Source organism: Balearica regulorum, chromosome 15 (genome assembly GCF_011004875.1).
Source record: "Balearica regulorum gibbericeps isolate bBalReg1 chromosome 15, bBalReg1.pri, whole genome shotgun sequence".
Classification (NCBI taxonomy): domain Eukaryota; kingdom Metazoa; phylum Chordata; class Aves; order Gruiformes; family Gruidae; genus Balearica; species Balearica regulorum.
The window spans coordinates 11,415,278-11,440,565 of NC_046198.1; the positions used below are offsets into that span (position 1 = coordinate 11,415,278).

At 49.8% G+C, this 25,288-nt stretch overlaps 2 protein-coding genes across 8 annotated transcripts in view; both read left to right on the forward strand.

Moving 5' to 3' along the window:
- KPNA7 (karyopherin subunit alpha 7) overlaps positions 1 to 13,897 on the forward strand; it is a 56,814-nt gene extending 42,917 nt beyond the window's left edge. For 3 of the 4 annotated variants that reach the window (XM_075768038.1, XM_075768040.1, XM_075768041.1), the window contains 11 exons: positions 996 to 2,442; positions 6,354 to 6,462; positions 7,149 to 7,286; positions 7,839 to 7,924; positions 8,397 to 8,665; positions 9,166 to 9,248; positions 10,413 to 10,676; positions 11,034 to 11,267; positions 11,598 to 11,780; positions 12,486 to 12,632; positions 13,691 to 13,897. In XM_075768038.1, coding sequence (XP_075624153.1) covers positions 6,397 to 6,462; positions 7,149 to 7,286; positions 7,839 to 7,924; positions 8,397 to 8,665; positions 9,166 to 9,248; positions 10,413 to 10,676; positions 11,034 to 11,267; positions 11,598 to 11,780; positions 12,486 to 12,632; positions 13,691 to 13,771 — 1,551 coding nt within the window. In that variant the 5' untranslated portion in view covers positions 996 to 2,442; positions 6,354 to 6,396 and the 3' untranslated portion in view covers positions 13,772 to 13,897. Of the gene's footprint in view, positions 1 to 995; positions 2,462 to 6,353; positions 6,463 to 7,148; positions 7,287 to 7,838; positions 7,925 to 8,396; positions 8,666 to 9,165; positions 9,249 to 10,412; positions 10,677 to 11,033; positions 11,268 to 11,597; positions 11,781 to 12,485; positions 12,633 to 13,690 lie in introns of all 4 variants that reach the window. The other variant, XM_075768039.1, reaches the window with a different exon arrangement.
- A 3,750-nt stretch (positions 13,898 to 17,647) lies between these two features.
- Positions 17,648 to 25,288, forward strand: part of SMURF1 (SMAD specific E3 ubiquitin protein ligase 1) — a 46,218-nt gene continuing 38,577 nt past the window's right edge. For 2 of the 4 annotated variants that reach the window (XM_075768114.1, XM_075768115.1), the window contains exon 1: positions 17,648 to 17,875. In XM_075768114.1, the coding sequence (XP_075624229.1) occupies positions 17,821 to 17,875 (55 nt within the window). In that variant the 5' untranslated portion in view covers positions 17,648 to 17,820. The remainder of the gene's footprint in view (positions 17,876 to 25,288) is intronic. The other 2 variants (XM_075768112.1, XM_075768113.1) reach the window with 1 other exon arrangement.

Here is a 25,288-nt window from a genome sequence, read left to right on the forward strand (position 1 = left end):
GGAGCAAGGTGAGCAGCCGTCTGGCAGCCCTCCCTGCCGAGACAACCGCAGGAACAGCGCAGGAGAACGGAAAGCTCATCTCCTCGTCTAATTAAGCTGCACGTGGACTCCCTGACGGCAAAGTGGCACCCAGAGGCTGAAGACCCCATGACTGGTGTGGGTTTTCTCGTGTTTTCACGGGATTTCTCTCCCCGACGTGATTTACGAAGTTTTACTCCTTAGCCTTTCTCCCGCTAGGTGCCATGGAGCAAGGTCACGCATGATTTGTACAAAATTACGTGGGGTTTTTTTTTTTCAGTAAGTCCAGGGTTTCTCTGTCACTATTGTGCCTCATCCCCAAATTCACCGTAGGTTTCTCTGTTTCAGTTCCTCAACTTAGGGATTTAGGCCTAAAGGAATAATTATTGCTGGGCCCCGGTAGGGAAAAAAAAAAAAATTTTACCATAGTTTCTGCAGCTGAATAAATCGGTGTCTCATAACTGACGGAGGATAATGGATTTAATAAATAGCTGTGATTAAGTCTGACGTTATTTTTAAATAATTTCAAAAACTGTTACTCTGATCCCTCCGTGGCTGGCAGAAAGGATGCAGCTTAGAAGTTAAAATTAGTTCCTTAACGTTCAGCCTGGTGTGGAGTTACAGGCCCCCCAGGGCTGTGCTGGTTTTCTGGGGCATCCCCTTACACCGGCTGCGCAATGGGCATTAACAGCTGCGCCGGGCGAGCGGGGGAGCGCGCCCCCAGCTCCCGCTGGTAGCTGTTTAGCTGTTCTCCTCCCTCCCGGGGCTCAGCTCCCACCGACTCCAGCCCGGCCCAAGGGATAACCAGTCGGTGTTACGCTTCACGGTGTTACCCGCTTTACAAGCTCGCTTCCCGCACAGCAGCTCCCTTCTCCTTAATTCCCAGGGAATTCCAAGCTCTGCCAGGCCTCTATCAATAAATATAGATCTCTTCTGTATAACATCAATGTGACTTTTTTTTTCATCTTTTTTTTCAGCACCTAAATTTCTGAGTGAGTGATCCCTTTTCTTGGCTGGCAAAGAATACTTTGCCTTGAAAAGCACCACACAGAGGGACGAGTTTTCTGGCCCATGTAACCTCACACAAGTATTCGGTGTGAATAGTCTATTTGCTCAACCAAATAAAAACTCCCAGCAAACTTCACCTAGGATCATGGGAATGGAGATGTCCCACAGCGCAGCACGCAACCATGGCAGAGTTGGTATTTATCAAACCCACTGTTACGGGCCAAATTCCCAGGTATTTGGGAGAAAATTAAGCTGCCTTTAAGACAGGCTTCCCTCCTCTTGGTGCCGCGCCATCGCAGAGCCCTGGTGCGTTCCTGCACTGACCGCAGGGACGCGGCGCTGGGCTGGGGACCAGTTCGCCCTGCCCTGCCCTGCCCTAACTGCCGGCAATGCAAGATGCGATGCTGCGCTGCTACCGCCCTCGGGGACACCTCTCCTCCTTGTCTACCAGCTCTAACGATCCCGTGGCCACAGCAGGAGCTGTTTCAACCGAATTGATGGAAAACCACACTGCTTGCTTTATTTTCATGGGTTGCTTTCCCTTTGAATGAGCTGTCTGAACTGACGCATCCCCCTGGCTCCCCGGCTGCAGAGGAGCAGGAGGAGAAAAGCAGAGGAGGGGGAGAAAAGCAGGACCACTTTTTTGAGGCTGCTACACTAAATTAGGGGAAACAACAAGCTGCATCTTGAGCCTCAGAAAATCCAGCTGCGGTGCTTGGCTTTGCCTCTGGCTCAGCAGTAAGACAGGGATAACAATAAATCCCTTCTCCCACCTTCTGCATGTCCTGATTAGATAGACTGTAACGGACGGGGATTGTCACTTATTATGTGCTTGTTTAGTGCCTGGCACAATGCGGCTCTGATCTCGACTCAAACCTGCGGCTGCTGCATGAACAATAGGACTGAAATGAATCTAATGGCTGGTGGTGGGGAGGTCACCGGCTGCCCGACGTCTGCCTCCCCGGGAGGAGCCGGTGCAGGCTGCAGGGTTAGCGCTGCCTCCCTGCGGGATCATGCATCCCAACTAAAAAAAGGAGGAATTGCCAGGCTCCATCCCTGCCACACTTGGGAATTGCCCCGCATGCACCAGCAGTTACCTCAGCAGCTAGTTCAGGAACCCACGTGGATTTTTCCTTGGTGTTACTGTAACTAATAAGTAAAATTAATTTGTTGATGTTAACTTAATGGACGACATTAGAGCTGACAGAGAAAATATGCTGTCTGAGAGCAGGCGTTCCGGGGTTGGCAGGAATCCCTACCTTTGCTCACTCTCTGCCAGGTGAGGTTCTCCTTTCACAGAGGGATTGCTCCGACCAGCTGCTGTGGCCGTGCAACCTCCGGTGATGGAGCCCGGGCTGTTCCTGCCTCGTCTAACCCCGCTGCGGAGATGCCACGTGCTGACATCTTTCCTGACCGGTACCTTTCTCTACATGCAGTGAGGGTAAACCTAGTAAAGAAACATGAAAAAACGGAGGAGGAAAAATCAGTGTTTTTATCTCAGCGCTAAAAACTGATATTTTCAGGTTTTTCCGACTCTGCCACCAGTCACAGTCTAACTAACCTGCAGTGCACTGGTGGGAGCACGGGGCGAAGGGCGGCAGGGTGGGAGAGAGCAGCCACAAAGAAAACCTCTACACTGGAACCGCAGCTTTTCATACCTGTCACGATGTGGATTTTCAGCATGAGCACACAAGGCTGAGCTCAGGGGACACTGTCATGTAGATTTAGGGGTTTATCTCCTTTCCTCTCCATTAGCTGTGATACCCTCTTATTATGCTGAAAACCGAAACGTGATTTTTCTTCCTCCAGCGGTTGCCCCCTTTCCCGTTCGGCAAATATCGATTTGTCCGTGTCCTCAGCACAGGGTTGAAATCAGTCCCGCTCATCCTCCGCCTGCTCGCGGGGCCGAGCGCTCGGCGGTGCCACCTCTCATGCCATCAGTGACTGAAGCGAAGGCCAGGGAGGGGGGTTGCTAATCAATTTGCACGTGTTTTTCCCTCCCCATCCTCTCCCTCCCTGCGCTGGCAGTGACAGAGGACCGAACAGGATGGGTCTGATTGCACTTGGCAGGCGGAGAGGGAATGGAAAGGGCAGAGAGGGAAAGAGCAGCCCAGGACAACGATAAACTTCTCGCCGCCTTGTTGCACGTTCGTATCCTGCAGCACCTTGGGTGAGAGAGTTCTCCAGGCAGAGGAGCAAATGCTGGGGGCTGGCCGGTGCAGGAGGCTGCCCCCACTTGTCTTAGGGCATGATTTTAAGCCAATTTAATTAAATAGCTTGGAAAGGTTGCGAGGACTCATCTAATTCAGCTTGAGCCAGGCCTGTTTTGATTTAGTGTTGGCTGATTAGGAATTAGCTGAAACAAACCGCTGAGAAAACAAAATTAGAGGGTGCACGCTAACTTTTGCACCAGATTAAGTTGAATTAAAAAGCAATTGAAATGTAATTTTCTGGTCTCAAGCAGCAAAGAAACAAGATAATGCAACCGGTGGCACTTGAAGCTTATAAATACAACATCTAGGATTAGCACAACTGGCTTTTTAATGCCCACAAACAACAGACTTATCTGTAGGTCTTCTCTCAAACCTTCCCCCATCACTTTCCGCACAAAGCTTCATACAACTCGTCTCACGTGCCTTGAAAGGGAGAACTGGTATGACCCCGGGATGTGAATCCATGACTTAAAGCAGCCTGGGTATCGTACAGCGTATTTCCATCCATATTTCCATGCTGGAAATAGCCGCACAGTGAACTAGTTGTTCCCTGTAACTCAGATAATTTAGTTTGAAATGGCTCCCGCAGCTGGCGGGGTACGAAGGCCCAGGCTGTGCTCCTGGGGTGCGGAGGGTGCAGACCCCGGCGGTGGGTGCTGCTCCCCCTTGCCTCCCACCACCATCTCGCTCCCACCTTCCTGCAGCCGGCGCCTGCTCTGAATTACTGTGCTTCCCACCTCCCTCGCAGAAAAAGATGTCAAGTAATTTAAAATCAGGTTTTAATTAAGTATTTTAATAGCTGCTTTCCCTGCCCATTCGACAAACATTGCTCCTCCTCTCCCCGTCGGCTGGACCAGGCTGGCACCTCTGCACAGACGGAGGTGCACAGACTGGGTTTTATGGGGCTTTGCTAAAAAGGGCGAAGGCTTGGAGGGCTTACAAAACCAGGGTGCCTTCAGTACTTCAGAGTCCCCAAAACTGCCCGCAGTGCTGTAGCCGAGCCCCTCTGCGAGTGGTTATTTTGAGGGCAGGGATGCTGTGGTCTTCGCTGGCCGGAGCAGTGGCACGGGCAGGATGCAGCCCAAGCATCAGTGTGTAACTGGTGTTAGGGCACTGCAAATGCAAAGATCTCTTGACGAAAGCTGATGGAGGCTGTGATAGACACATAGCGTAGTGTGATAAGAGCTGCCCAGCAGCTCCTGGCCAAAATCTAAAGGACTCATGGAGATAATAGGTTCCTGCTGGGTTTCGCTCCGTGCTACCTCCTGCTGCAGCCCTGCCAGGTTCCCACCCATGCCAGCCAGCAGCTCAGTCCCTGCTGCTGCTCCAAGCTTCTTCATCCTGTCTCAACCCGCTTGCAACCTCTGTGCGGCCGATTCCACTCAGCTACCGCCTGGCTCCATGGTCCCAGTTCCCACTATCTGAAGGCAACTGCTCTCCTGGCCTTCATCACCACCCACAAGGACCTTCCAGCTACCTGGACAAAAAAGGGGCATCCCTAGACTGCCCATCCCCTGCCCCCTCACCTGTGCAGCGATGGGGAGGCAGCACCCAGGCTGTGTCCTGTGTTATGGGACACATATGTAGGCTGGGCATGAAGGATCTGGCCACAAACAAGCCCAAAATTAGCAAAGTGTAAGTGTGTGGAGGAGGTGGGGGAGATGAGTGGGGCGGCCCAGGCAGGAGGACAGCTCAGGAGGGAAGGCATCACCATCCATCCTCCTCCAGGTGCATCCAGGTGGCCCTGGCAAAGAGCAGCTGGAGATAACGGGGAGGCTGTCCTGGGAAGAGCCAATCGTGGGGCACGACCAGAGGGTACGTGGCTCCATGGGGGCAATAAAAGAGGCAGTCTGAGGGTGATGGGGCATGAGAGAGAGTTGGGGTGAGTAGCTTTTCTTATCTTTGGGGTGCTGGGTGTTCCCCTCTATCTTATGATGAGAATGGGGCTGCTGCTTGGCTGGTATCAGGGTGTGGGTTGTGGTGCACCTCTGCTGACATGGGGTGGAGGGAGGTTCCCCCAATAGAAGAGGTCTTTTTGGGGTGTTATTGTGGTTCCCTGTTGGAGAGGAAGCAGTTCCTGAGGTTTGAGTGTAGGGCTTAAGGCTATGGGCTGTAATTGGCTTGAGCCAAGAGGTGGCTCATCCTGGCCCCTCTGAGCTGGGGGAGGGCTGCAGCTGTGTCAGGGTAAAGAGCTGGTGCTACTGGTATCTGGTCTTGGTTGCTGGGACAGGAAATGGGGAGAGGAACAAAAAAAACCCACCAAAAATTTAAAGATGGAATAAGGGGAGCTCTTGGAGGCTGGCCTGAGCTGCAGGTGTTGGCTGTGAGCCTGGAGGGAAGGTGGAGATGCACCTCCTGGGTGTGTTTGTGCCCAGCCTGGCTCTAGGGGGCCCTTGGTGGTGTCTGGCTGCTCTGAAAACACCTCTGCTCCTGCTGGGTGGAAGCCTTGCTTTTTTCTGACAAAAACTACCCAAAGGCCTTGTTCTTATTTATGTGTATGTCTGTGGGTCTTTCTAGGAGAGGCTTAGAAATAATTTCTACTTGTCCCTATTTAATGTTTTTCACCTGGCAATCCTTACTAGTAGTTGGGTTTCCAGGAGATCTGTTTGTTTAGTTGAACTTGGCCACTGTATGTGACCTCATGCTTTCCCTAGTGGGGGCCCTGGTGTGGGGTGGGATGAGTGAGTAGGCTTGGATGTGGCTATTTGTCCTCAAGCTGATGTTTTTGGAGGCCAGGAGCCTTGCCATGCTTGGGCTGTGTGTCTCAGTAAACCCAAAAGCCCTAGGATCAGAAGGGGAGGAGGGTGGTGTGAGAACAATGAGAAGTGGTGTGTCCAGCTTCCTCGGGGGATTGCAGCAGCTGTAATTTTTGTAGCCTGGTATTAAGTGTAGTTTGTGCTTGCATTTAGTTTGGTGGCTCAGCTGCGGTGTGTGAGGATCCTCTGAGCTCTGCTTAGGGAAGGGGACCTCCAGCATCTCCCTTGCTGGGGGAGGAAATGTGTGGCACAGGCTGTTGGTGGGAAGGGGTGTGTGTGGGGAGGGTGTGCAGACCCCTCTGCAGAGGTGTTGCTGTGCAGCCATGACCTGGCTCTGCTCTGTCCTGAACCCCAAAAGCACGTGAAGGCTGTCAGCTGGCACCTCTCTCAAACCTGCCAAGATGCCAGTTGTGAACGAGCACAGTGAGCGGATGAAGAAGTTCAAGAACAAGGGCAAGGACGCAGCTGTGAGTACCTGCCTGTGCCATCCCCTTCAGACAGCGGCACAGCCCACTGGGGGTTTGCTTGTTGGCAGGAGCTGATGTAAAGGCTTCTGAAGGGCAGTTGCCAATCCAAATCCACCTGTATGGGGCCCCAATGGGGGGTGGGGGTGGTGGGATGTATCTGCCAGCACTGATGCTCAGTAAGCTTTTGAGATGTGGTGTGCAGCTGGCTGGGCTGCAAGGAGTGTGGTGGCCCAGGTAAGGGGGACATGAGTTTTGGGTGGGTGACTCTGAACTGCACTGGTGAATGTGCTGGGAGATGGTTCAGCCTCAGCTTGCCGAGCTCTCTGCAGCAGCTATCCCTGCGGAGAGGGGGCTGGTATGGGATGTCAGACCAGGGGATCTGTCAGTTTGCTTTAAGCCAGTAGAGGAGATGAGTTTGCCTTTCAGATTCAGCAAATCTACTTTTAAAAACACCGGTTGCTGGTTCATCCAGCAGTCCATGTCCTTGGGAAGCACAAAGTGAGAGGTTTTACTCTGTCCCATCTCCTGCATAACCCTCCAGGCCATAGCAAGGAGCTGCTGGAGAGCAGATACTGGCTCTCTGCACTCCTTGTGTAGGAAACCTGGGGCAGAGGGTTGTAGAGATGAGTTCCTTGGGGAACTGGGTGATGCAGACACTGGTGGGATGGTGCCCTTCTCCCCTCCAGGCCCTGCGGAGGCAGAGAGTGGAGGTGAGCATCGAGCTACGAAAGACCAAGAAAGATGAGCAGATCCTGAAGCGCAGGAGTATATCACTCAGTTTGATGGAAGAGACTCTCCCTCTGGGAGAAGACAAAAGAAATGAGGTGAGTGCTGGGTGCTCTGCACCTGGGCAGGATCAGTGCTGCAGCTTATGCAGTAGGTATCATCTACTTGGATCACTACTAAGTCTGACTCAGGTGACCTGGGTTAAAGAGCTGGTGCCCTTCCTGATCACCACACCCAGTGTTGGGGTGTGTTTGACTGCCTGGCCTTTTTCTGTGTTATTTTGCATGGAGATGATGTTCTGTGTGGCTTCCATCGATGGCAGGTAGAACTGGCTGGTGCTCCAGCTAGCTGGGAGCTGGCAAATCTCCTGTCTGGTGCTCTGTGCAGTGAGAGGTAATTACCAAGCTCGTAGGATCATTATGGTGTGTCAGTGACTCTTTCCCTGCTTGATTATAAGGATTAGTTGCCTTGAAGGCTTTTGTGGATTCTCTTCCTCTGCCTCATCATGAAACTGCATTGCATAAAGAGTAGACATTGCTCAGATATGAAGTGGTGACTGACTTGGGTCTAGACAGCTGATTGATTGTGGAGATTAAACTGGAGGGAGCCCTGGCTTGCCATCTGACTCTGAATCATTCCCTGTGACACAGATTACCCAGATGTCCTTGGAGGAAATTGTTGAAGCTGTGAATGGGAGCAACACTGAGCTGCAGCTGCAGGCTACACAGGCCACCAGGTATGCTGCCTGGCTGCTCCGTGCCAGGAGGGAGGTGGCTGATGGAGCTGCAGTGGGTCCTGTTGGCAGGAGGCATTTCTTCCTGTTTGAAGAGCTCTCTCAACAGATGACAAAGTGGGAAGGAGCCTGGTAACCCAAGCTGCCCTGAAGGACCTCAGCTGGTGCCTGTTTTGTGCCCTATGTGCCTTGTTTGCCTCTATCACAGTCCTGGGCTGTGCCTGTGGCAGGGACCTGTGTGGTTGAACCCAGCCTGGGGGTTGGCTGTGGCTCCTGGAGCTGCCCCCTCCACCCTTGCTGTGCTGGGGCAGGGATTATGTTGGATCCCACAAGAACTCAAGTGCTGAAGGCTTGGTCCCAACAAGGGCTGGAGAGCCTGGCTCTGTAAGGGTCAAGGCTGAGCAGGGCTGTCCCCCCACCCATGGTCTATCACAGCACCACACAGGGTTTCTCATGGCAGGCTGTCCTCTTGCAGGAGAATGCTGTCCAGGCAGAAGGACCCACCTATCAATCAAATCATTGAGCTGGGGATCATCCCCAGACTGGTTGAATTCCTGAACCATGCAGACCAGGCTCCTCTGCAGTTTGAAGCAGCCTGGGCACTGACTAACATCGCCTCTGGCACCTCTGACCACACCAAGGCAGTGGTGGAGGGAGGCGCCATCCCAGCCTTCATCTCCCTCCTGTCTTCCCCGCACATGCACATCAGCGAGCAGTCAGTGTGGGCCCTGGGCAACATTGCAGGTAAGCAGAAGGCTCTAGGGCTGGGGACACACAGAGGGTTGCTGCCCAAGCCAGTGCTGGGGAGCTAAAGACATTAATGTTCCTCAAGATAGCTTTGTCTCCCTGCAGCTCTGTCTTCAAGCTGCTGCCCCTATTGAAACCTGTAACCCTTCAGTCCTTTCACATGGCCTGGCAGCCTTTGGGACCCTGTGTTGGTCCTGCCAAGAGGGTTTCAGCCAAAGCCAAGTGCAAGACTCCATCCTGCTGGGATGGTCTAACCCACTAGTGTTGTCAGTAGGGAGAACAGTGGGCTGTGTCTGGTTAGCCTGCAATGCACTAGCCATGATGGCACTGCTGTCTACCTGGTAAATTCTCCCCAACTGAAAATGCTTCATGGTGTGTGGCTGGTGAGCGCAGTCACCCAGCCCTGGTGTGTGCCTGCAGGTCTGATTGCTGTTTGTTTGATGTTGCCTGTCTTGTGACTTGGGCAGATGCAATAAACAACCTTTTTATCTGTACAGGTGATGGTCCTCTATACAGAGATGCTCTTATCAATTGCAATGTGATTCCTCCCTTGCTGGCTCTGGTGTCACCTGTAACTCCAGTAAATAACCTTCTTCTTGACTTAACAGCTCTTAATTAATTGGGTAATGGGTGAAGGGTGGTCTATCATCTGCCTTATAAACAATAAGCTGTTTGTATCATTGAATGAGACCCTGTCCTAAACTGCTTTTAATGACCCTGCCTCTCAGCTGTATACAGAGCTGGAGGTGCCAAGCAGGCAGTCTTCAAGTCAATGTGGTGTCTTCTAGTCTTGGCTTTCCTATCCATCTCAAGCTAGGAATAAGATGGAACTGGTGCAAGGTAAACTTGCATATGTGTGGGCTGAACTTGCCCTTCAAGCTTCCTCCTGATGCTTTTTTGGATAGCTCTGAGCTGCTGGATTTGTAGCTTATCTCTGCCCTTCTGCAATGGGGCCTGCCCCACTGCTTTCTTGGTCTCTGGGTGAGAAGGACCCTCTCAGAAGCATAAGGTGGATGGAGCAGGTCTCAGGGGCTGTAATAGTGGTAGTGATGCTACCCTGGGTGTGGTAGAAGCTGTATGGTTTCTGTAGGCACAACCATGGCCTTTCAGGCTGGCATTAAGGAAATTCCCTCTAGGCCTTCTATGAATTTATATTGCAAGATTATTTAAAAAAGAACCCACCAACTCTTCTGGCTGCTCTGTTGCTAGCCCAAGTCACCCTTCCCTCTTAGGGAGCCCTGTGGAAGAAACATGACAAAACACCAGTTCATATATACACACCTTGGTAGCTATAAAGCTTTGAATGGAGCTCCAGTGCTCTCCTGGGAGCATCCTTACTGGGATGAACTGTCTGGATGATACAACTTAAATCCTTGAGGTGCCCTACTCTAGAAGAATGAGATGCTAATATTAAAAAACCAACACCACAAATTCCTGATCTTGTCTAAAGAATGCTCTGTAATTTGTCCAAGGACCCAGCAAAGAAGCTGTTTGGCACCTTTATTAGTCATTGTAGCTTGTCACACCACCAGAGCTGAAGTTATTGCAACTTAATATTGGGGAGGCAGAGGGTGGATTTACTGTCTTAGTTGCTTCCTTGTGTTATCTCCCTCCTTCAGATAAGCCTCAGCCTTTAAGGAGGCTGCTTATGGATAACATCTGAGCTGTAGGGACCAGAAGCAGGGTGCTAACTCTTCCTCATTTATTGCTGCAGTGAGGATCTTACACCTCCCTTGTGTTTCAGGTTGGGTTCCTGAGAAACATCACATGGACACTGTCAAACCTCTGCAGGAACAAGAACCCCTACCCTCCCCTGGATGCGGTGAAAAAGATGCTGCCAGTCCTCATCTGCCTCATGCAACATGAGGACAAGGAAATAATTTCTGATTCCTGCTGGGCTGTTTCCTATCTGACTGATGGCTCCAATGATCGCATCCAAATTGTGGTGGATACAGGGATTCTCCCAAGGCTGGTGCAACTCATGGCCCGCCCAGAGTTGATTGTTATGGTAGGAAAAAAATTGGTGATCTCCAGCCTCTTGTCCCTTAATGTAGGAACATCTGAGGAGAGGGAAGGCATGTCTCCTATACTAGTGTGGCCTATTGTCTCATCAGACTACAGTATTGATTTTTTTTTTGGTCAGGCCACTGCTCTGTTCCAGCTTGCTGTGGCTGGCAGACTGGATAGAGACTGTAAAGCTGCTTAGAGCAAAATAGGAGGACGATAGGTCTGTAAATACAACAGTAATCACCCACAATGCTTTCCTTATTTGAAGGATCAAGCACTTAGTGAAGATCTTGCTAGACTTTCTGGCACGTATCCCTTGAGGCAAGGATTCTCCTCATCTCCTTTAATCTCTGTCTAGACTCCAGCTCTCCGTGCCATTGGGAATGTAGTCACCGGGACTGATGAGCAGACCCAGGCGGCTATTGATGCTGGTGTCTTGGCTGTTCTGCCCAGTCTTCTGCGACATGTAAAGCCAACTATACAGAAGGAAGCTGCATGGACACTCAGTAACATCGCAGCAGGGCCTTGCCAGCAGATACAACAACTCATCACCTGTAGGTTATTGCCACCTCTGGTGGAGCTGCTTGATAAGGTAAGGGATGGGTGTAGTGTTGTGTGTAGCAGCTGCAGAAGCAATGCTGAGGTTCATGAGGTCCATGATGCCTCATTTGTGAAGCACTCAGCATGTGCCCGAGAGCCACCAGAGCAATCCGCTTCAAAGCTGTTGGGATCCTTGGAACAGCCTGGGCACTCAGACTTGGTACACCTGCATGAAAGCATGGCTTGGTGTTCACCTATCATTCAAACTGCTAGGGAAGGTGGGTCAGTCCAAACAATACAAGGGAAATGGCTCTCCTCACCTCACACTGATCTTAGAGGGATGCTAAAGCTTGGGAGTGCCTTCATTGTGCTGCTCTTCCAGGGGGACTTCAAAGCCCAGAAGGAGGCTGTGTGGGCAGTGGCCAACTTCACAACAGGAGGCACTGTAGAGCAGGTGGTAGAGCTCATCCAGTCTGGGGTCCTCAAACCTCTGCTCAACCTGCTCTTGGCCAAAGACAGCAAAATTATCCTGGTCATCCTGGATACCATTTCAAATCTCTTCCTGGTAAGTTCTCCTACAAACTCTTGCATCCTTTCCCCAAAAGAGCAGCAAGGTGTGAGCTGTTGTGTGGCTGGAACAGTTCTTCCTACAGCAGCTACTGACCTGGCAGGAGTAGGAGTTAAACTTCATGTTGTCTGACTTGTCCTTGGATATCCATGGGTTGTCCAAAGGGCTTGCTAAGATCAAGTTCCTAAAGTGTTCCTCTTCACCTCCTGTGATTTTTAGTCTCCTTCTGGAGAGGAAAAGAGGTTATGTGTTAATCACCAAGCTGGACAGAGGTGAAGGTCTTGCAGAAATGCAATGCAGAGAAATCGTGTGGTTCTGGGTGCATTTTGGCTCAGCTCCCTGCCAGCTGATGCCTGTGTCTCACTTGAAAGCCTATTTCTTGTAGTACCTTTGAACCTGTGAAATGGCTTTTGCAAATGAAATAGTGGGTGGCAGGTCACACCTGCTGCTCCTCAGTGTGGATGTGACTGAGTGGGGTTTGGCTAGCTTTGCTTGGTTGGCAGGCAAGCCACTGTGCAGTAATACCAGCAGGGACTGATGTCTCATATCCATAGTAGTCCTATCCCTGGGATCAGGTAGGGACCATAAATGTAGGGACTGTGGTTCTTTGACTTGTAGATCAGGGTGTTACAGTAAAACAACCATCTCAGACTTTTTACTGATAAAAGGTTATATTTCCTGCTTGGCTACCTGATGTTACAGGCAGCTGAGAAGCTGGGAGAGACAGAAAGGTTGTGTCTGCTGGTGGAAGAGCTTGATGGTCTGGAGAAAATTGAAGCCTTGCAAACCCATGACAACAACATGGTCTACCGAGCTGCGCTGAACATCATAGAGAAATACTTCTCTGAGGTATGTGAGACTTGCTGTTTCTTATCTGAAAACATGAAGCTATTACATGCTGGAATGAAGCACAGACTTTAAGGATGCTGAAATAGGTTTTCAGAAGAGACCTATACATGACTAGAGTAGTCCTTGCAGCTTGTTCCAGATTCTTTTAAAGATCTGTAAAGCTCTGAGTTGTCAGCTCATGAGTTGCATGACAGATATGGATGCCTTGATAGCATCTTGCTGCTGGAATTTAAACTGGCATCAGCTGGAGTTACTGTGGTTGCTGATACAAATACCAAATGTGGAGAAGTTTCCTCCTTCGGAGGTGAGCTAGCTTGTTGCTATGAATGGAAGCCTCCTACTTGGCTGATAACTGTGCTCAGGTTGTGCTTGGGTTACTTGACCCTTCTTGTGCTAATGAACATATGGAAAAAGAGTATAGGATGCTAGCTAGCAGCTGCAAGAGGCCCATGACTGTCACAGATGGCCTGCTTGGTCCTAGCCTTAGTCTTCCTGATGGAGAAACATCAGGGAAGAGGCTTAGCAGACCTTGGAGCTGAGGCTCAGTCTAGATGTGAACTGCAGCAGCAAGGAGCAAATGTCTGTGTGAGCCCTTTGCCCAGAACAGGGTCTGCAGGATGTCCCTGTGAGAGGGTGTGGAGGAAGCTCTCCTACACACCAGCACTTGCCTGAGGGGCTGGATGCTGGTGGAACATCTCCAAAGCAGTCCTGGCTTGTTGCTGTTCCAAGCAGGTGTTTAATTAGAGTGAGTTCTGCCACTATGGCTACTTTTTTCTACCTCTGGTGTCTGACCCTGTAGATGTGACTGCTCTGCATATGTGAGATGCAGGGACGCTGCAGTTTCATGGTGTCTTGTAAAGATCAGGAGGACTTGGTCTGGTCTCCAAGAGTTCTGTTAGAGTGAAGCTGATCTCCTGCTGCTGTAACAAGCTGTTTAATTTTTTTTTAACAAGAATAAACTAGTAAGCTGCTGCAAAAAGCCTCAGGCAAACTCTGGTGCAAAAAGCTTAGGTTTATTAAGAAGCAGAACTTCTAACTGGCTATCAACTTCCTCCTAGGAAAATCCAGATCAGCAGCCTGGGATTGGCCAAGATGGACTGTATGATTTCTCAGTGGAGAAGCAAGACTTCAACTTCTGAAGATGAAGCACTATGTGGCTCTGAGCTGGTGGGTGAAGGTGTTTTGGTAGAGCTCAGACATCCAAATCAAAAGGAGCAAAGATGCTGAGTCTTTTTTACTTTTGAAACTTGTCAATAAATTGCACTTCTGGCTTTGTACTTCTTGCCTCTGACTCTTCCTCATAAGCTGCTGTCGCAAACAGTAGAGACTTTTCCATAGTGTCTAAGGCCTTGCAGAAATGTATTGGAGCTTCTGGGTATGTATGTTGTCTGGGTGCAAAGCACAGCCAGAAACTTTCCACTAGCTGTGTTAAGCTGCTGGAGAGCAGGGTCTTACCACCAAATCCAGCTGGGTCTTGGTGCTTGTGCTGAGACTTCTAGGCTTGACTTTAGAGTGGCTGAAGCAGCTCTGGAAAGCTGTTCAAGAGGTTTCACCTTTTTTGTGGGTGAAAACACTTCCATGTGAGAGGAGATGCTTCTAGCAGAGAAGGAAATTGGCCAGGGGAAGGTAGGTGAGTCATGGTCACCCCTGTGTGTGCTACTCCACCCCCCATGGACACAGGGGCTGCTGAGTAGATGCTGGTCCTGCAGTGGGGAGGCTGGGTCAGAGGCAGCTGTGGCAGCAGGAGCAGTTCATCTCCCACTGCAGCTTCCCAGATGTTGTCCCCCAGCCTGGAGCCCATTGATCTGCTTGGCACATCAAGATTGAGGACCTGTACTTCAGGTTTCCATTGCATGTCACTCTCCCTTGCTGAGAGGAGTCCTCCCTCTAGCTGAAGGTGAGCATGGAGCTGATGTGGATCTCAAGGCCAGCTCACAGCAAGCTTTGCCCTGTGTCCATCCCCTGTAGGTACTGGTCTGCTAGCGGATGCATTGCACAAACATTGTGTGCTGCAGGTTCGGGACAAGCTGCTGAATGCTGCTCCACGCTTACAGCGCTGATGGAGCGTGGAAGGTTCTGCTTTGTCCCCTTCAGTCCCCAGGGGTTAGAGCTATTGCGAGGGCTTTGCTCCCTGCAAGGTGGGGGTGGCAGCCGCCTCCTCCCTGCTGGGGGGGGGTTAGCTCTTCAAAAAGATCCTGGGTGGGTTCAGAGCTTTACTTCTGATGTGACAGATAAGCTTAATCTGAAGGGAAAATCATTCTATGATTCTAAGGGGAAAATCTCTGCAGGAACAGAACCTCTTCTTCCACCCTGGATCTGTTCACCAGATGATTTTTTTTTTAAAGGAGTTAGGTAAAGTCTGGTTGTGCTCCATGCCCTGCAAGGAGGTGTGCAGCCCTGATCCCAGCCAGAGCTGGGTATCAATTATTTAATATAAAAATGATGGAACTGATCAATTGCAAAGTGTTTCCTGGTTTTTTATTATGGATCCAAAAGTACATGCTTAAAACGGCAATAAAGCAATGCCTGAATGTGCAGCTGGAACAAGCGCCTGTGAAAATCCTTTGTTTGTGCCCGTGGGTTAACACAAAGGGCTCTGGCTCGGCTGCATGTGCCTTTGCATTGCTGACAAGGCTGATACGGTGTCTGGAAATGGTCAGGTTTCAGCGGGTAAAATGAACCTGAGGCAGGTGCTTCCTCAGTGTAAAAGGAGATGTGGACCGGAGCTGGGGTCTGCGCAGCCCCCCGACTTTAGACCCCAGTTCAGCATCCCACGTGGCTTTTCCCACGGTGAGGCAGGGCTGTCCCTTAGAGGCGCTTGGGCAGTGGGGCTGCTGTTTGCTGATGCTCTGCTGACTTCAAGCTAGAAGGGAAAGGGCAGAGCTATTTGACTTTTTTCCTGCTTTTCTGCATGTGCTGGAGTTGAGCCTGCAGTAGATGGTGTTACACAGAGCCCTGGGACCAAAGCTGCTTGTTTCCACTGTCACATCCTTAAGCTGCAATAAAATAGGGTCCCTGTAGCCCTGAATGTGATGGAAAGAAAACATGCCCCTTCTCCTAAAACTATCAGTATGTGCCTACTGTCCCGTGCCGCAGGGCAAGCAAAGCGGAGGAGGTGTTTGGGGCAGCGCTGCTGTTGTCATCCCCCAGTGGCTGGAGAACCAGGACCGGTGCCCACCGGACCGGTGAGGCTGCTGGGCTGTACCTGCCTGCTGCTGCACCGTGGGCGTGCGAGTGACCTACAGGCATCTGCTTACCTGGTTAATTGGGGCTGCTCTCCTCTGATCGCCACCGGCCCCAGCTCTCTCCTGCCCGGGGTGCAGGCAGCAGCTGCCGTGGCAATTTTGGCTTCGGTGCTGGGGGGTTGGAGCCACACGCTTCTCCTGATGGGATGGGACATCCGTGGGGACCAGCGAGGGTGAGATGCTGTCGTGCTGCTTCCCCAGAGCAGTTCACCCTCCCTATGGAGATGCACAAAAAAAGTAGTTTTTCTAATTAAAGCATCCTGCGTCCTGGCCCCAGGGGAGCACAGCAACCGCTGCTCAGTCCCCACGTCCTTGGAGAGCTGGAAAAGGTGCTGCCAGTGCATGTGCTGGCCTGTTTGCCCCAAATTAGGACCCAATGAATTTATGCACGTGAAGCAGGGTCTCTTTTAAAGCACTTTTATGCCTAATTGTTCATTTGGTACCCCCACTGTCGCACCCCACAGCCCACCGTTGTTACCCGGGTCTGGCTTTGCAGGAGCAGGTGAAGGGGGTTTCCGCGGCTGTCCCAGAGGCTGCGACCCTGAGCCTGCGGGGGCCGGTTCAGGGAGCTACGTGAGCCAAAGCCCGGTGGTTGGTGAGAAGGAAGAGGTGGTGGGAGAAATGGCTTTGGGCAAGTTCGGCTGGGCAGGAGGCAGGGGGCTGCCGGGACGGGCAGCATCCCCGTGCGGGACCAAGCCAGGTTGGTGCTGCAGGGTGGGGGAAGGCTGGGGAGGGGGGTTTTAAAGAAGAATTTGGATGGTGAAAAGCACCGCCTGAGCTTCCAGATCTGCTGCTGCGCCTGATGCTGGGCTGTAAATCGTTGAGACTTTCTCCTCTTCCCCATCTCTATTTTGCTTTCTCCCTGGGATTTATGGGGAAAAGCTTTTTCCTCCCCTTGCCCCTGGGAAGGGGTGGGCAGAGCAGAGAAACAACAGCCAGGTATTCACTGCCTGTGCCTGGCCGTGGGTGCCCTCGGCACAGGCTGGAGCAGAGAGGCCAGCCCAGCCCAGCCGCTCGGTGCGAAGCAAAGCTGTCCCCAAGGTTTGCCACCGCACAGGGAGCCGGGAGGATGCTCCTGCCTCCGGAGGGGTTCAGGATTTAGGGGTTCTTCCACTGCATGCGATTTCATTTCTGGTGGGAGCGGGAGGGCTGGTTTATGGCATGCTTTTTTTTTTTTTTTTTTGGGGGTGGTGGTGTGGTTCATAAGGCAATCGTTGGTGTTGGGTCGGGAGGAGGACGGAAGGATGGAGCATGGCGGAGCTGGCGGGCGGCAGCACCTGACGTTAGCGGCTGTTAGCCTGTGATGGGGGAACATGGGGATGTGGGGACCGTTCAGGGCAGCTCCTGGGGGCGCCGGTGGTCCCAGCTGCCCAGGGCTGCAGGCATTGCTCCCACACCCCACGTGCTCGATACACACGCGTTCACACACATCCCCTCGCCACCTTCCCTGCCACGGCCATGGCACCTCTATGCCACCCCCAGGCACCCCTATTCACCCTCCATGCCACCCTCCCGCCAGCCCCCTGTCACCCCCCTGGGCACCCCTGGGAACCCTCCCGCACCCCCGGGCACCCCCCGTCCCACTCCTACTCCCTCCCTCTCGCCAGGGGGCGCTGTCCATCCCCCCAAGCATGTTTCCCCCCCGCGCATGCGTCCCACCCACCCTCCGACCTTCCCATGATGGCGGCTGGGTGAGGTCCGTGCCGTACTGCGCGCTGACGTCAACACCCTCCGACGTACGTGGGGCGGGGGTGGGGGCGTGGCCAACGCGTTCTCCGCGGCCGAGCCGGGCCGGGCGGGCGCGTCGGTCTGGCGGCGGCTGAAGAGAGCGGTGGAACGGAGAGGCCGGAGATTAACGGCATCGAGACGAACGGGCGGGTCCGCATGGGGGGGGTTGGTGTGGCCGCCGGTTGATCTCGGCTTTACCGCCGTTTCCCGGCGCGATGTCGAATCCCGGTACCCGCCGGAATGGTTCCAGCATCAAGATCCGCCTCACAGGTAACGGGGTGGAGGCGATGTTGTGTGGCCCCGTCTCCTGGGGCCCGGTCTCCCCTCTCCTCACGCCGCCAGGCCGGGGAGGGGGCGTTCGCCCCCTCCCCGGCCTGGCGGCGTGAGGAGAGGGGAGGCCGGGCCCAAGGAAGGGGGGGAGGCGGCGGCGTGAGGGGAGGCCGTGGGGCCGAGACGGCGGCGACCGAGTTCCGATCGTTACTTAACTTTTATCCGCCTTTTTTTTTTTTTTTTTTTTTTTTTTGAAGTCCCACTTCCCCATCCGTGGGCCCGCTGGAGCCTCTCTTAATTCTTATTTATTTATATTTTCCCTGCTTCACTCCTCCCCCCCCCGGTGTGGACTCCACCGGCTGCTTCAGTCCTCTTGGGCTGAGGCGGGGAGGGGGGGGCTTTTGGAGGGAGAGGGGGGGTGTCCCTGTCTCCCCCCCTCTTCTAGGAGGCCAGGGCACCCTTCTCCTTCCTGGGGTTTCTTCTGCACCTTCCTCTTGGGGGAGGTGTTCCCTGTGTAACACACCCCTTCCAGCAAGCCAGACCACCCTGCCCCTTCCTGGGGTCTCTTCTGCACCTTCCCTGTCGGGGGGGGGTCCATGTGCTACCCCCCAGCAGGCCAGGACACCCAGCCCCTTCCTGGGATCTCACCTTCACCTTCCTCAGGAGGATTTCCAGGGCCACCTCTCCCACAGACTGGCTTTCAGCAAAGCCTTTTGTAATTTGCCTTCCTTCCCTTTGGTTAACAAACCCTCCCCCAGCCTCCTGTGTGAGCCAGGGAGGATAACTCTGTTGCTAATGAGAAAGTGTGCATTTAGTTGCTTTTAGCTTTTTTTTTAGTGATTTGGGTTATTTTTTTTCCTCCTTCCTTGCAACTTGCTCTTGCTTGGCAAATCACCCATTCAACTTCTGAAGTTCCTTCCCTGAGCGAGAGGTGACACCAAAAGTGGTGTGTGAGGGTGCACGTATGGATAAGCCAACTGATGTTGCACCCTGAAGGATCTGGATTAGGTCTTCTGGAAGCTGCTCCGCTCGATGCCAAGACTGCTTCTTTAATGAAAGAGACACAGTTTCTGCTTCTTGAGACTGCTGTGTGAATTATTAATAAATAAGGCCCGATGCAGCATTTCAAAGGCAACAGGTGGATGTTTGGAGATCTCTGGGGCTGAAGGAGCCACGGTGCTACTCTGAGTCACTGGCATTGATCTATATAGAGCTGTTTCTGTGGGTGCATAAAGCGTTGTCAAATAACGAGAAAACGGCACTAGTTAAACTTAAGTTACAGGTTAACTTGCTTCTGGCATATAACACAATCAATCAGAAGTAGCTCTTAAAAAAAAAAAAAAATCCTGGTTTTAATCCTTTTTTGATTCTGCACTGCTTGTGCTTTAGCAGACTAAAGTTTGTGAGGATAATGTAAATCTGAAAATCCTTTTCTTGGACATGAGAAGGCTGAAAATATTTTTAGAGTGTATGGATGATGTTTGATCTGAAATTAGTTTTGTGGTGATGTATACTAAATGTCAACTCAGTCATTAATGTGGCTTATTTTTATGCAAGTCGGTCAATAACGTTGTGAGTTAAGTAACTTACACCATGGTTGTAGCCCTTCTGAGCTGGAGGATATAATTTGAATAACAGAAGCGGTTGGTTTTAATTGTAAAGGAAGAATGCTGCATCAAAATGCCTTTTTTTTTTTTTTTTAGCATGCACTAGTCTTCTCTCCTAGCTGAGAACATTTTCTGGAAGAGACTGAAGTTTCAGTTTATTGAGCAACTTGGTGGATTTTAATTTTTTTTTTACTCTATTAACTATATTGAAGAAATCTGCTTGCTCAAACACACCTTCTGTTTTTGCAAGCAGGAAACCTGGATGGTGTGACAAAAATTGCTGTATTTAATAAAAAATAAATTGCTTTGGGAGAGGTTTAGCTTTAGAATCATTAGGCAATGCTGTATTCTTGGCTTCGCTGGAGACTAGCGTGCTGAGTTACCTGTTTCAAAAAGCTGTAGCTAGCGTGGCTTTTGTTTTTTCATCTGTTTTGCTAGTGGGAGATTTGAGCAAATTTAAATCAAGACAGAGGACCTCTTCTGTTATGATTTACTACCTGCATTGTCTTTACTGTGATTAGAAACCATTTATGTTTTGCACTACTGAAAATAGCCGTGTAAATACCACTTAGTCTGAAGGTGCCTGTGAGCGTTACTTTGTACATGGGAAGTGAACAGTGGTGGAATCTTTCACCCTTAAAGACGTAATTATTTTCTTGTACTTTGGAAAGGAATTTGTATTAGCAGCGTGTTGAGATTATTTTATTTACATGAATCTGTCTAAAAGTTCTGGATCCTGTGATGTTTATCAGAAATGATCTTCCAGTTTATACTGAATGGTGTCAGTCCTATGCTGATACAAATTGTGATGAAGTAAAATGGCAAAACACATCCTATTCAGAAATATAGGGAAAAAAAACCCCAAAACCCGGCAACATCAACAAGTAAGTTAGATGGTGAGTTAAAATGACTTTGTCTCCTATGGATCTCAAACATGCTAATCTCTTGTCGTACCTCAGTTTCTCTGAAAGCCTGTGCAGAGTTCCTCGTATTTCCATGGGGGCTTTCACCACTGCTGGTGATGTAGGAGCCAAAGATACTCATGGCCTTGCCTCTTGCTGCTTGGAGCAGTTCTAGGCAAAGTAAGGCAAAACTTAGTAAGTCCATGGTCTCTTTGTATCCATACGGTCATCTGGGTAGCGCAACAGCGGTGGAATTATCAAAACAGGGATGGAAACAGTAAAGTGATATTGTGAGTGCGTGTGCTCGAACAGTCCGCTCGGGATTTTCTGGGCCAGGGAGGAACGCGATCTGCAGGTCAGGGGACCTTCACGGAGCATGTGTCCCTTTTTTACTGATGTGCTCCTCTGAAACCTTTGTTTGCTGCTGCGGTCGCTGCTCCCTGGGGAGGTTCCAAAGGGTTCATCATCTCCAAGGCTTACACGCGTCTTGCTCATGCTGTTATATCACCCAGAAGTACTCGTGAAAACTGCAGTCTCGTTGTCCTGGGTATCGAGACGTTCCTATTCCAGGTAGCTTGCGGGCGAAGGTTGCAGATGGAATTGGGAAGACTGTGATGAAGTGGACTAAACATGTAACTTTTCTACCAAAAAAAGCTGCAAGTTTTGTTCTGGCTTTGTCAGAACTGGCTTTTTCAGCAGTATCTCAGCTGAGGTGTTAAAAGCTGGCTGGCTTCTGGTACAATTGTGGAACTGAGAAAAGATTGGGAAGGAAAAGGCATTAGTTTAAACTTTATGGATCACTTCATAGATGGAGCAGGAAGGGGGGAGGATCTCATCTATAAGGTCAGATGGCCATGTTGAGGGCTGATGGCAAAACCAGCTTCTTTAGCAGAAAAGCCGAAGTTGGTATAACAGAATACAAATAACCATCTCCAAGCATCTCGCTCAATGAGATTCAGAGCACTCCGGAGTGTAAAAACGTGTTCCTCCTTTCAGACCTGGCCTGGGAAGGTGCTGGGCAGCTGGTGGCTGTTGCAGCTTCGGAGGGTGGGTACAGGTGAGAGCCCTCCCAGGTGTGAGGGGGAGCAAAGTGCTGTCAGAAGCATTGAGGAGGAGTGAGGCAGATGATGAGAAAGTAGGTGGTTTCTGTGAAGTGAGGGGAAGAGCCGGAGGAGATTTGTAAGTTACAAGTTTGATTCCTGTAGGAAAGGCGCTGGTGCTCAGCAGAAAGAGGTGATGCAGACGAGTATCCTGAATGCCACTTTCAGTTCACTGTAGTCAGCACAGTTTAGGGAAGTCCCATCTACAAAACCTGACCAGTTAGTAGCTGGAAACTGGGTGGCTTTGGGTGTTTTTGCAGATGTGCATTTGTAATTTAAAGAATACATAAAAGAATACAGCGACTTCAAGTAGAAAATAAAATATTACGTTTCCTTAAGAGCAGTGTTCACCTAGGATTGTTACAAAGGTATGGGTTAAAATGTGTCGCAAATGTCATTATGTTTTGCTTCCCTTTCATGACTAATGTCGTATTGATCAATGCAGCAAAGTTAACTGACTGATCAATAGCAACGCTAATATTGGTGACCTGGACAGTTTTATGTCCTGTGTTCAGAAACAACAAGTATTTGTGTAGGGATCTCTATATCAGACATCGTAAATACTTCATAGGCTGTCTGTAGTTTTATGTTTGTACATTAGAAAAACTACGAGTTACAGGCTGAGAGCGCTGGTGCAAGAAGGCAGAAACGGCTGACTGGTCAGCCCAGCCTGCCTTGCTGTTTGGAATTCAGTATCGAGCCGGTTTCGTGCAATGGGGAAACATGGTGGGAAGCGGCAGTTAAGTAGCTCCAAATTTATTTTGCATGGTAATCTGGGAGTATGTCGAAATCTACGTCTCGTTATTTTCTTCTTGTAAGGATTTTTTCTGCTCCGTGTCTTCTGGGAGCGGGTTGCCTGGTTGTGGTTGGGGCGCTGGGCTGGAACTCAACGCTGAGCTTCACCGCAGATTTCCTGTGCGACGCTGAGCAAGGCACTTAATCTTTCTCTGCCTCTCTTCCCCATTTGTGTTACAAAGTAGTAGCATTTTCGCAGAGGTAAATTTGTGGCTGTTCAGAGGCCCTTGGTTAGGGATGGCAAAGAGGCTATGGGGATGTCAACATAAAAAAAAAAAAAAATAAAAATCTTGCTTTCATGGGGGGAAGTGCAGAGAGCAGCCTTTGCAGCCGGCCAGCTGGCATCTTTGGGCTGCCGGAGTGGGAATCCAAAGAGCAGCCTTTTCCTCTGGGCAGGCTATGGGTAGTCAGTCTCCCTTTTTTGTTTCTCCCAGTAAGTCAAAGCTGTGCCAGCACCATTGTCCTGGTGGAAGTAAATCAAATCTCCAAAAGGAGTTTGTTTGAATATTCCCCTCAGGAAGGGAAAGTAGAAACAATAACTACTTTATTCCTAACTTGAAACTTTCTTTTCTCAAATCGAATGTCTTCATATAAAAAAATGCAGTTTGGGATGTGGTTGCACACTTACTTCATGATTTCTTCTTTTTTTTTTTTATTCCATACTACCCACCAGTCTAAGAACAGTTTTCTCGTCCATTTCCTTAAATGTCTTTATCACATTTCTAAAAATTTGTAGCATCATACTTTGTGTTGCAAAACTAAGCATCAGTTCCGGGGTAATATAAGCAGTGTTTCCAATTTCTCAGCAAAGAAGTTGATTTTACACTGCAATGTTGTATGTGCTGCGTAGCTGACCTCTTACTGACAGCAACTCGGAGACTGCAAAAACTGCCACCGTAAATGAAGATAAACGAGACCCCTTGGTTGTTTCTGTGGCTGGCTGGAGGTGTGTGTGGTGGGTCAGAGAGTGAAGAAGTGCTGCATGGAAATACCATCCATGTGTGTGTTTTGGAAGTTTACCTGGATTGCTGCCCAACTTGAAGCAAGTCTAGTTGACGCGCTTAAAGTTGGATTAATCTGGTTAGATTACGTGCTGTTATTTATGGGTCCAGAGTTAACTACTTGCTCGGCTGCCTCGTTGGTTTGGGCCGTGTTGGTTGAGGTGGTGTGATAGGGCAGAGTAGTTTGGAAAAGATGCATTGCAGTTGGTCCGAGTAGTATACTTGTGAAGTTTAGGTATGTACACAGCAGGGCAACTCATTTAAGACTTGAGTGAAGAGAATATTAAAAAAAGAAAAAGGCTAGAAGAGACAGTTCCATCTGCCATCTTTTTCCCTAAATTAGGAATTGAATCTTTTTTGTTATGTTTTTCCATTACGATTCCTCTGGAAATGGTCAAAATGTTACTCTGAAAAGGATCAAATGCTGGAATATCATTGAAAGCTTTTACCTGCATTAGAGCTTTGATACAAAAACTGATGCTGATTTATTCTCCCAGAGTGAAATAAGCTTGTATTACCCTGTTACTGAAAATGTTGAGGGTTTTTCCTACAACAGCAGTCGTGGGGCAGGAAAGGAGTCAGTGAGATCCCGAGTTTCGAGGTACCTGTTGACAACCACTGTGCTGTTTCTCCAGTTGTGGATCTGTGTAGTTTTAGGGTGTGTGTCTGTGTCAAGGTCCTTGATGCTCTTACCAATGCCAGGACGCCTCCTCTGTTGACCGTGAGGACAGAATTACAGCTGATCGACATCCAGCTTTTTCACCTTGATATCATCTTGCCTTCTTTAGCGTGTATATTGGAAAGCCTGAAGTTAAGCGTACAACGCTGAGCGCTCATGGCTGGTGTTGAGGAAGCTGCACTGCTCTCAGCTTGTCATGTTTGAGGTGCTTACAAATGTGTTCCAGCAGATACTGTTGCAGTAACTTAAGATGCTATCTCCTCAATAGTCTGCTGACCCTCATTGCCAAAAATTTGTCACCCACTGTGATAACTGGCAGAAGAAAACCTGTGCTCATACTTCAGCTGCTTCAGTGCAGATTCAGCTTCTCCATGTAAGTTTAGTTGAAGAATTTAAACTAAGATGCTGGACTTTGAAAAGCTGAGGTATGTGCACGTGTTGCCTTCTGTTAGGACTTTGGGAGGGAAAATCAGAAAAGAGAGAGTAGTGATTTCTTAAACCAAGCAGCAAGCTTTGCTAGAGCTTGTTTATTAGTATATATCCATTTATAAAATATTTAAGTATTAATTTAATATAAAAAGAAATCTGCACATGCTTGCTAAAGAAGAGTCAGCGGGTCCATAACAGGTTAAGATGCTACATGTTTTTAAACTTAGTTTCACATCTCTTTGAAGAGAAATTCAGTAATTTCAGAGAGGAGATCCCTGGGGATATTTTTCTCTGTTTTCCATCTTTCTTTGTGAAAGTCGTAAAACGCCATGGGAGGACAGAGCAAAAATGTTGAAAGTTTTTCTTTCAAATATTCTCTTATGAACCGGCAACTACATTGGGAATATTTGGGGGTGTAGGAGCAGGATGATAAATTCAACGATACTCGAATTGGCAGAATAAGCATGCATGCTGTTTTAGAAAGAATCTCTCCACAGGGCTGTAATAGCTTGATGCCTTCCTCTTCAGTAAGTAATTTTTGTCAAGTTAAAGGCCAAAAATCAAACTGGCTTGTTGTCAAGGACACTAAGCACAGCAGGCAAAAATCCCCAAGGCTACCCAATTCACAGCATAGATAGATAAAGCTGGCAGAGCATGGTTTACTCTTTCTCCCCTCCCCCATGAAAAATCCTCTTGCCTGTTGGGGTTTTTTTTGAGGATATGAACACCATGATGCATACTAATACAATTTAACAGCAAGTATTTAAATGGAAGGTTTGTTCATCTGTTTGTGGGTAAAACAATCCATTATTGTTTGGGAGTAATGCAAAAATAATGCACAATCCCCCCAGTGACTGCATGGTGCTGCAGGCTGCTCTGCTGTTCCAGCTGTGCTCACCT